Source organism: Drosophila arizonae, chromosome 5, assembly GCF_054131065.1.
Source record: "Drosophila arizonae isolate 15081-1271.41 chromosome 5, UAZ_ARI_1.0, whole genome shotgun sequence".
NCBI lineage: Eukaryota > Metazoa > Arthropoda > Insecta > Diptera > Drosophilidae > Drosophila > Drosophila arizonae.
In genome coordinates this window covers 17,355,160-17,365,938 of record NC_142925.1, presented here as the reverse complement: position 1 = coordinate 17,365,938, position 10,779 = coordinate 17,355,160, and the positions used below count along the sequence as shown (strand labels likewise).

The window sequence follows — 10,779 nt, the reverse complement described above, 5'->3', positions numbered from 1 at the left end:
ATGGGACTTTTCAATTTTGACTGACATGGACGCCATTTTGAGTGCGTTGTTTCTATCGGCCATGCTGCTTTAACCCAAGATGCTGGCCAAGAGTCAGAGCAGAGTGGAGCAAAGCAGCTGTGATTGATGTTCTGTCGCATTCAGGCCAAGTGATTGATGTGTGTTGGCACGCAATTGTCAAGGTTGACAAAGATTTGTGCCGAGAGTTTTGCTAACTAAATATACATATATAATATACATATATATATATGAGCCTTGTCAACTATATTAACCAGGCTGCAGCTCCAAAACTAACACATTAATGCCATATATCATTTGTCGTCTATTATTTCTATAGAACCTGCCCCGATGATGATTCAACTGCAATCCAATCAGGCGACTTGTTGGCCTGGCCACTCAATTACTTAGCCATGTCCCAGAAAAAGAAAGAAAAAAACAAAACAAATTCGCATTAAAAATGTATTAGTCCATAACATAATATTCGTGTTATGTTTGGCCATAAACCTTTTTTCTAAACCTGTTTATGATGTCGATAAAACGCAAAAGCGGAGCAACTCCAATTCCGACTCCATCGAATGTGATGCGCTTCCTAATGTAATTCTGTTTGTGTCTTGTTTCGGCTTTATGACATTATTCAACACCTTTCACCGACCATGGTCAGCGGTTTCATGGCCGACAAACATTTTCGTGGGTATTGTGCAAACAAGTCGTGCCCTCGCCGGGTTTTTAATTAACAATTACGGTGGCGAGGCAGTTACAGGACACGTGTGGGTTTTGAGGTGTGCGAGTGTGTGTGTGTGTGTGTGTGTGTTCCAAATTAAGGTAATAGCTAGAAAATTACAAAAAGCACACATGTGGGAGCGCTCATCAGCGTTGTAAACGCAAACGAACCTAGCTCAATGCAATAATAAAAGCATTTCAGATACGATAAAAACATTATATATATGCCATATATTTTAAATGCGATATAAAAATACATGCATATCGTAAACTTTAAATGCGATATAAAAAGTTGATTTGAAAATAAACTAATTAATATTTAGTAATTAAAATTTATATTTTGATTGAAAATAAAATTGTCTAATTCACTCCCACATAATTGTTGCTATTATTTATGACAATATGTGCAACAAAGCAGTTTTAAAAAATAATATATACAAATAATAAACAATAATTAAAAAATAAATATAAAAAAAAAATACATTTATTTCAATCTGATTTGTCTAAAAAAATAAAATAAAAAAAAATATATATATATACAAAAATAAAATAAAAATAAATAAAAAATAAATACATTTATTTCAATAGACATAAATCTGCGTAGTCAAGCTTTTTAGAGAAAAATTAAATTTTTTCCATTTGCTTTGAAGCTCTAAACATAATTAAAATATGAGATTCAATTGGGAATAAAAAAAGCTTATTTTGGATATGTAGGTATATATTTTAAAATATTTTCAATATTAGTTTTGGTAAAAACATGAATAGTATCAATAGATCAATTGCACCAAAGCAGAAAAAGCTTATGCCCGAATTGGAACTGCCTCAATAAAATTTCTGTTTAGCTGTAAAGCAAACTCAGAGCAAATTTTTAATAAAAAAAATATATATCTCAAATAAAAAAAATTGAAAAAGGCCAATCCTTCATATTCATAGATTAGATTACATAAAAATACATAAAAAACAAATTTAATTTTCCCAACTCCAGGACGTCTTCGGCTAGCATTTAGACTCTTAATCACTTCAATTAATTTTTAGCTTTATTCATTTATTTAAGCGCATTAAATATTTCCCCGCAGCTGTAGGCGTGTGATAAATATTTTTGTAAACAATTCGCTGATAGATCATTTATCATGTCAGCGCGTATTCAATTAAACTGAGCGACTTTTGCTGTAGCCAAACCGAAAGCCACACAAATCAGCAAAGCATAAATTCTACACGGGAAAGGTGCAGCATTTGGCACTGGCAATTTCGCATTGTTGTCAACTAAAGTTAGTTAAGTTAGCTGGAGAACAGCTAACTTTCTTAGAGGCCACACATTTGAGAGCTAAAACTAATCTTGGGCCGTCATAAACGTCGCCTTCAGTGTTTGCCAAGCTGACAAAAGTTTGAAAGTCAAAATTTGATTTGGCTGGGCAAACAGCAAGTGGCTTTGGCCGTGGGCCATGTTTACTGACTGAGCCTAACCTGGCTGAGCTGCTGCGACTCGGGCGCTATTTAAAGCCAAAGCACTTTAAAAACATAAATTTCCACATAGAATTTGTTGTTGGTCTGCTGTCAATTTGTGCAGCCCCCAGAAAGTTGTTGCGCACCGTTGAACTTCAGACAAAAAGGACGCGAAAACTTTCCACTTGGCAACGGTCCCCAGAGAGCGAGAGGCAGAAACGGGGAGAGGGAGAGACAGACACACTCCCATAAAGAGATACAAAAGAGGCAGAGCTGTGCTGCTGCCTTCTCTGTAGTTGTGTCTGTGTCATAGGCCGAGCAACACGGCGTATACGTAATTCGGCTGGGTAAGTTTTGTATTCGTGCCCTTCCGTTAGGCAGCTAGGAAAATCGAAATGTTCTCAGATCGGCAGCTGAAACCCTTAAAAACAAAGCATCAAGTATTTTTATCTTTTGCCAAAATAATGACTTTGCATTTCGCCGGCCAAATGATGCGCAAACTAAAAGCCTTTCAGGCCTCTTCTCCCCTTCGCTCCTTCTCCAATTATGGCTGTGAGCTCTGGCACTTGGGACAACTCGTTGTCTGTCACTTTATCAACCTCGGCGAAGGGTTTATGTGTCGCCATTTGTCATGCCAGTGCTCCGGCCCACAACAATGCCGGAATGCCCGAAAATTGTGCTGTAGCCGTCGAGTGGATTGTACAGCAGAAGCAGGAGCATCGAAAATTCCAGGCAAAAACTTGCAATGCATTTTCGCACGCCCAACGCATTCACAGCTCTGACTGAAAGTTTTTGTCGCCAATGCGAGGTCTTAAAACTGTCTTGACAGCGGCAATGCAATCTGTTGTTGTTCGGTCTATTGCGGAAGCTGTGAAATGTGGAAATTCACGCATTACTTACAATTGAAGCGGCAGGAGCAGCAGGAGCAGCAGCAGCAGCAGCAGCAGCAGCAGCAGGAGGAGGAGGAGAAAGGTTCTTTCAAGTGCAGTCAGTTGTTCTTGGCTTTTATTCTACTCTGATTGGAAATCACACAAGGCAACAACAATGCAATTTACAGGGTATCTCTCAGTTTAGCATTGTTCACTTGACACCCACTCACTTGTCTTGCCGCCTGCTGCTGACTGGCAAAATGCAAGCACGACAACAAGATAAGAGCCCCAGACTTAAATGAAGTCTTAACTCTTTTGTGTTGCATAGTTTGGGGCGCAGCAAAGTTTCCTAACTGAATGAACCTAACCGGCGTATTAGTGTGCATCTCAATTATAGTTGAATCTAATTAGATGAGTCTGTTGTGCCAAGAGAGATTACAGAGACGAAGACGAAAGAGCTGCAAGTACATGTTGATTGAGTTGTGAACCGAGGAAGTTTCTTTGGCGTTGCATTGAATTGAATAGGAATGACTCTTTAAATTGAAAATAAATATAAAATAAAATATATTATCATTGAAAGTTGCTATTTAATAATGATAAAAACAAACTAATATTATTCAAACAAAATAGCTATACAAACATAAATATATGATATGGGATGATGGGGCTTCCAGAAAGGCAACTTTAAACAGCAAAGCCAAAGCCATTTATGCACATATAATATGTATGTGTGCAGTTCTGATGAATAACTGCAAAATCCAATTATAAACTCATACAGGCTTTACAGAATCGTGCCATGTGACAAATTACGAGCTGACACTGCTGTGTGTGTGTGTGTGTGGTAACACCCCGCCTCGTGACCTGAATCTGCATACAGTGGAGAAGCAGATTGGAACGCACGGAATGAGATTCACTCTTTGCCAGAATGGGCTCTCCACAGTTCACCTGCCAATCGGAGAATATTCTTTGCATTACTTTTAATTTTCCTTAAATGTAAAACTAGCTAAGGCTTAAAGCTAAATAAATTAAATAAATAAATAAAAAATAAAATAAAAATAATAAAAGATAAACACATAACACTAATCCATTGTTCAGATTAGGATCGCATATATAATGCATTCCCCATGGAATTTCCTTGATTTATAATGCTCCAGCCCGATGGCAACATAATATATTTTAAATAGACTCTCTCCGAATGCATTTAATGACAGTTATTTTTTGCGTGCCATGCATTTTTTTGCCAGCTCTGAAGTATTTTTGCATAATTGTTAAATATTTACCGGATACAGGCATAAAGGGTGTCCTCATTCAGTTATTTGACTTTTTATGCGGGGCATAATAAATAAAATGTGACACTCATTTGCATATAGTATGCGTATTGCTCTAGTTAGGGCACTTTCCTCTGTCTCGCAGTCACCTTTGATTAGATCTTTGCCAGCTGACGCCCTAAAGAGGAGGGGCTACAAGAGGGCGGACATCGTGTTGCGTCCTGGCAAAAGTCAAATGTCAGTTGAAGTGGCAAATTTACTATTTACATATGCAGTTGAGTTTTCTTTTTCTGCTCACATTTGACTTTATGATAATGACACCCTGTGTGCCGTGCCTCTCGATGGGCAGGTGGCCGAGTGGGTGGGTGAATGGGCGTGCCGGAATAAGAGCAGACCATTGGTCGGAGTGAATCACACAGGCACATACGAATAACACACGCACACGCAGAGCAAACTCCCAAATGGGAAAAGTAGCAAAACAAAAAGTTGAAAAACTGAAAAAAGAAAGAGGAAGAACGAGGGCTCACTCTATTGAGAAAGTGTTCGATTAGCAGATACTCTATAGGGAAAAGAAAATAGTTTACATACTTATGTTTATGCTAGGCAAAAAAATATTTCCATTTAGCTAGATACATTTATAATAAATTTGACATTTTTTATTATGACCGAAGATCAAAGATACATCAATATCTAAATAAATAAATATCTACGCATTCCAAGATCTCACTAAGGCTTTTTTTATTAATACATTGATCGGAAAATACATTTATTCTGTATTATCAATAATCTAAGTGTATATTTTAATTTATCATTATATTAATATTTCAAAATATGAATATATCAATATATCAGTACATATAAATATATTTGAATATTCCTATATATCAATTACTTATCAAGATTTTAATACCTTAATAAATATATACTTATAATATATTGACATCATAACATGTTAACTAGTTTCATAGGCCCATTCCTAAAAATGATTACAGGGTACCGTAGAGCAGCACACAAAAAGTTGCACAAAAACATAGCGGCACATCAACATTGTGGCAAAAAGCGTGGCATATAGCAGGAATAAGCAACGAAGGCAAAACAAAAAACAGAAACAAAACACACCAAAATAAAAACAACAAAAAATATAGCTAGTTAGCTGCTTAGGTATATGAGTTATGCTAAGGACAAACGGAATGGCAAAGATACCAGAAAAATGCTTCATTGATATTTTTATGGCGAAATTTTTTATATGGTTTTTGGTTTGAGCATTGTGTAGCTATTTATGGCTGTCAAAAGGTATGGCAAATTCTGTGTGTGTGTGTGTCTGTGTGTGTGTGCTTTAGTAAAGTTGGTGCGTGCAAACGTCCCAATAGATGATGATGCCATTGCCTTAGCAACTTCACAGCAATGGCTGCTGCTGTCGGCGCTGTTCCTCTGACTCTGCTGCTGCTGTGATGTGGCTTTGTGGTGCTACATATATATATATAAGAATATATATGTGTGTGTCTGTGGGTGCGCTGACTGTCGGCTTTGCCAGTCCGCTTTGTTTATTTGCGAAAAAAACTCTGCAGCCAAGCAGACATCAGCTGTTGTATTGTCATGGCTCTCCCTTGGTTTGTTCTCTCTCACTCTTGCTCTCTCTCAGCTCTCAGCTCTTGAAGCATAGGCGCCGTGAAGCAATATCTAATAAAGTTGAACCAAAACTAACTGCAAAATAATTTAATCGCATATAAATTAAAATTAAATTATTGGCCTTTAAATTAATAATTATTAATATTAAAGTAATTTCTTTTTGAGAATATATTACATATAATACAATATCAATTATAATTTGTAATATTTTATTAATTTAAAAAGAGTAGATAATAATAATATTAATAATAATATTAATGTATAAAATGTTGATTAATAAATAATTTTAATTTGTTATAAAATAAAATAAATAAATATATATATATATATATTTTTTTTTTCTTCTTTTTTTTATAGAGTTAAAATATAATAAGGAATAAAAATAAAATAATATTACTATACTATATTATTCAGAAGTATATATAATATATAAAAATATGAATACATAAATGCTTTTGTCTGTAAAGATTCAGAATATATTAGAATACATTTTGCATTAGAAAATTTTAAAATTAAGATTCAGGAAGGAAGTAATAGGAATTATTATGTTAAAGCATTGCATAAAGCCTTATAATTATATTAAATATATTCGTAATTAAAACAAAATTTGCATAAAATATTATTAAAGCTTTTCATCTGCCTTGCTTGTCGCTTCTGGTGCCACTGTGCAGCCAATAAAATGAGTAGACGTGTGCTCTCTCACTGCCTGACTGGGTTTTTGCGCTCTTTGCTCGATTTCTGGGGCTCCTTTTTGGCTAGTTGTTGACTGCCGGCTGACGGTGACGTTGACGTTGACTTCACTGCCTCTGCCGCTGCCGCTGCCGCTGCCTCTGTCGCTGCTTCTGCCTCTGCTGGCGCTGCCATTGCTCCTGTTGTCGACTGTTGAGCCTTGCTCCTGCAGGTTAACAGCCGCTATTCATTCTTAGTGTGGACGCGTCGCTTGCGTTTGTCAGTTGTGCCTGAGCTTGTGCCAGCGTCAGTCAGTCAAATTTAACGTCAGCTACAGAGTTTTTCAAGTTCCGATTAGCATTTTCCAACGCTCAGCACAAAAAATTATTTAGAAAAAAAAAAATACCAAATATAACAAAAACTGGCTGATATTTTTGTGGTTGTGAACCTTTTTGTAGCTCTTTTGATTACGATTACAACAAATGCAACAGTAAAGAAAAGTTTTAAACAATAAAAACATATTTTTTGAACAGAGTTTAGTACAAAAAGGTTTCAGCCAAACAAAAGTCAAAGTGCAAAAAAAAAAAAAACCAAACAAACTCCAACAAAAGTTCATACAAAAAGTTGAAGCCCGCGTGTGTCTGCGTAAAGGATTTGTTGTCGTGAGTGTGTGTGTGTGTGTGTGTGGGTGTCGGTGTGCATGTGTGTGTGTGTCGACTTTGTTGTTGCCACTGCAATTGATTAAACAACAGCGATTGCCTGGTTCTGGTCTGGTTACCTGGGCCAACTCAAAGTACAGAGACCAAGCAACAGAGTCTAAGCCAACACACAATGGGCTGCAACACCAGTCAGGAGCTGAAGACAAAGGACGGCGGCGCCATCGATGCTGTCAGCAATGGCGAAACGGAGCCGAGTGCACCACAAATGGAGCTGGACGACGGTGGCAACTCCTGCTCGGCGAAATCCTCCAACAATCATACAAATCACGCAAAATCAAATTCAATTATCTCCAATGGCGATGCCAAGGCGGCAGCCGTCGCAGCCATCACCAAAGGAGCCAGCGCGGCAACAAATGGCGTCGACCGTTCATGCGATAAGGCGGAAATCACAGAATTCAACGATGATGTCGAGGAGGAAGGTAAGACCCAAATACTACATATCAAATACAATACGACAAATATCCCAAAAAAAAAGAAAAGAAATACATTCATATTACATAGCTCTTCAGTGTGTATGTGTGCGTGTGTGAGCTTCTATTCGTATTATGTGTGTGTGAGTGTGTGCGTGTGTGTGTTACCTTCATTATTATTTATTGTATTTTTTGTATTTATCAAGTGTGTATGGCTGTGTGTGGCAAATCCCTATCGCAGTGCCCCTCAATTTCATCTCTCTCTCTCTCTCCCTCTCCGTCCCATTCTAATCCAATAACGCGCTTAATGGTGTCGCAAATATAAATTGCCTTAAACATATACATATATACAAATACACATGTGGAGAGGGCATACATGACTGCTTAATGCGCACTACACTGCACTACAACATTACACTCTGCTACACATTCGAGCACATTTTTATACCTTATGTCCTTTGATGACTTTTGTACATTCATGATTGCTTGTGCTAGTGTTGTGTGTGTGTGTGCGTATATGTTCTTTGCAAATTGCTATGTCCTTCGGCGAATTTGTGCAGCACTTAGCTTGGTTAAGTAGCCGCACTGTTGCCAATCTTGCGCTGACTCCAAGCCCAACATTTGCCCTAATGGGCATTATAACAGGGCATGTTTCACAGTTTATGTTATCTAATAAGCGCCACATAAATATATCTTTATGTCCGTGCTAAGAGCATAACATAAATATATTATTAACTAGAGGCATCTATTTATTGCCAACGTATTCGGGCTGCTGCGTTGCTAAGAAGTAGCCAGGCGTTTGGCACTGAGATTGTGAATACGTGATACATCTTGGCTTAGTTCGTGATTCATGGCGTTTGTTGTTGAATATTTAAAGTTAGTGAATGAAACAATTTTTGATTGAACTAGGTGTAAATAGAGTTTAAAAGCAATAAAAAATACAAATGCCTTAAGCATTTGGTTTGTGCCTATATATCATCATATATCATCAATTATATAACAAAGTTTCTTACCAGACGTAGTAGGTACGGATCATTGCTGAGGGGAAGCTCTTTGCTTGGGTATAGCATTTTGAATATATTTTTAACTCATAAGAGCGAGCACTGAAACACTCCCATTATGATCTTCACTGAGGTCAGCTTGAACAGCTAAAGAGCTAAAACGAGCTAATACGAATCACCTTGAAACTGAAACAAGAGGCGAGCAGTTGTGTTTCACTTTTGTTCTGTTCTCAATTCCATTGGACCTTTTCTGAGTCAGTCTTGCTTAGAGCTTCATGGGCAACAGCAGCTTAACATTTCATGATCTCAACTGCCTTTTAGTTGCTTCTTTAAAATGCTAGTCCAATATATGTAAATTAGGCATTTTTAAAGTCATTCATGTCATTGAAAGGGTCAGTTATGTACATATTTACACCCTTTTTTTAAGGCCAATTTTAAACACTGTGTTTAAATATATATGTGTTTAAAAATATGGTTATTTATTATTTTAAATATTTATATATTTTTTATTATTATTATTATTATTATTTTTTTTTTATTCCAACTCATGCGTTGTTAAGCTACTAGTTTATGATGTACAGATTCTACACTTAATAAATATATAAAAATGCTTTCAATAAAATGAATACAGTCATTTACAAATTTTCCCACTAATGTAAAGCATTTTTTTAGTCACATTTTTTTTTTTTTGCATTTTATAGAAAGCTTTTTTATGTATGAACAGCAATCATTGTCACTGGCTTGAAATCTAAGACTATAATTAATTATCGTTGAAATTATGTAGCTGTGTGTGCATCATTTGCTCTGAAAGGTTTTTAGAATATATATATATATATATAGGCAGTCTAAGAACAAATTGAAAACCCCTTATACAAGCAATAAATTGCACATATAAAATCTTAAATTTATTTGAGATGATTTAAGATAAATGAAAAATCTTGGCAGCTGAACAAATTTTATATATTATTATAAAATTCCTTGCTTTATTTCAGTTTTATGGAAAAGAGTTTATTCCTTCAAACTATTGTTTTCTATTGACATTTAATCAACATAGAATATTTAATTGTTTAATTAAGTATAATATTAAAATCAAAGTAGCAATTGCTTAAGTAACTCAAAATCCCTTTAATGTAATAACAAATTAAAATAAATTTCCAATCAGTTTTCTCCTTAACCAAAACCGCTTTTGTTGGGTGAGGTCAACTCAGCTGAATTGTAATGCAAATATTTTGCTAGGAAACAACATTGAACAAATATACAATTAGTTATGTGTTTTGTTTACCTCATTACTGTTGATACTCTTGCTTCATGTATTCCGCGAATAAAGTTCACAATTTGTAACAAAGGAAAACATTTGGCAGAATAAATCATTACCCAAAACTTTTACTTGTGAATTTGCTCGTCAATCTCTCGTTGCCCGTTCTCCCTGCTCGTATGTAGCTACATATATGTATGTTGCTCATAACTGCAGAAGCGGTGTTATTTTTAGGAATTCAGCAGTGAAAAACTTTTGCGGTTTGTTTGCCTACAAAGGGAAAACAAAAACAAAAAATGTGAATAAAATTCGCGCGTGAGCAGTGCCACCCAACCGCAGGCCAAATAAAAGTGCAGAACTCAAATGTATGACTCATAAATTACTGGAACGTGTTTTCCCACGTGACAGGTGCAGTCGCTCCGCACCGTCCGACTTGGTATTTGGATTGGATCCCCAGGCACCGACAAGCGAGCACCGAGCACCGCGAGCCGCGAGCCACCAGACACTGGGCACCTGGCCACCCGGCCACCTGGCCACCAGCTCCCTCACAGCTCAGATAAATTGCACAGCGACACTTTATCAGCGCTGGCCGTAAAGCGAGGACGACGACGAGGTCTCTCGCAGTCCTGCTCTGCTGTCGCTTAATACCACAAATTATGATTATTGTTTAGTAATTTCGTTGTTGTTAATGTCGCCTGTCGTCTGTCGCTGGGGCCGTGTTTAAATTGCTAAAAACATTTTCATGCATGCGTTGGCAGATTTTCATTACGCGTTGCCCTTGAAGGGGCACAGCTGC

At 36.7% G+C, this 10,779-nt stretch overlaps 1 protein-coding gene across 1 annotated transcript in view; it reads left to right on the top strand.

The window, feature by feature from the left end:
• The first annotated feature begins 6,847 nt into the window (after positions 1 to 6,847).
• The window catches only part of igl (IQ calmodulin-binding domain containing protein igloo), a 54,736-nt gene continuing 50,804 nt past the window's right edge, over positions 6,848 to 10,779 (top strand). The window contains exon 1 of the mRNA XM_018010634.2: positions 6,848 to 7,736. Within this exon, the coding sequence (XP_017866123.1) occupies positions 7,430 to 7,736 (307 nt within the window). The 5' untranslated portion in view covers positions 6,848 to 7,429. The remainder of the gene's footprint in view (positions 7,737 to 10,779) is intronic.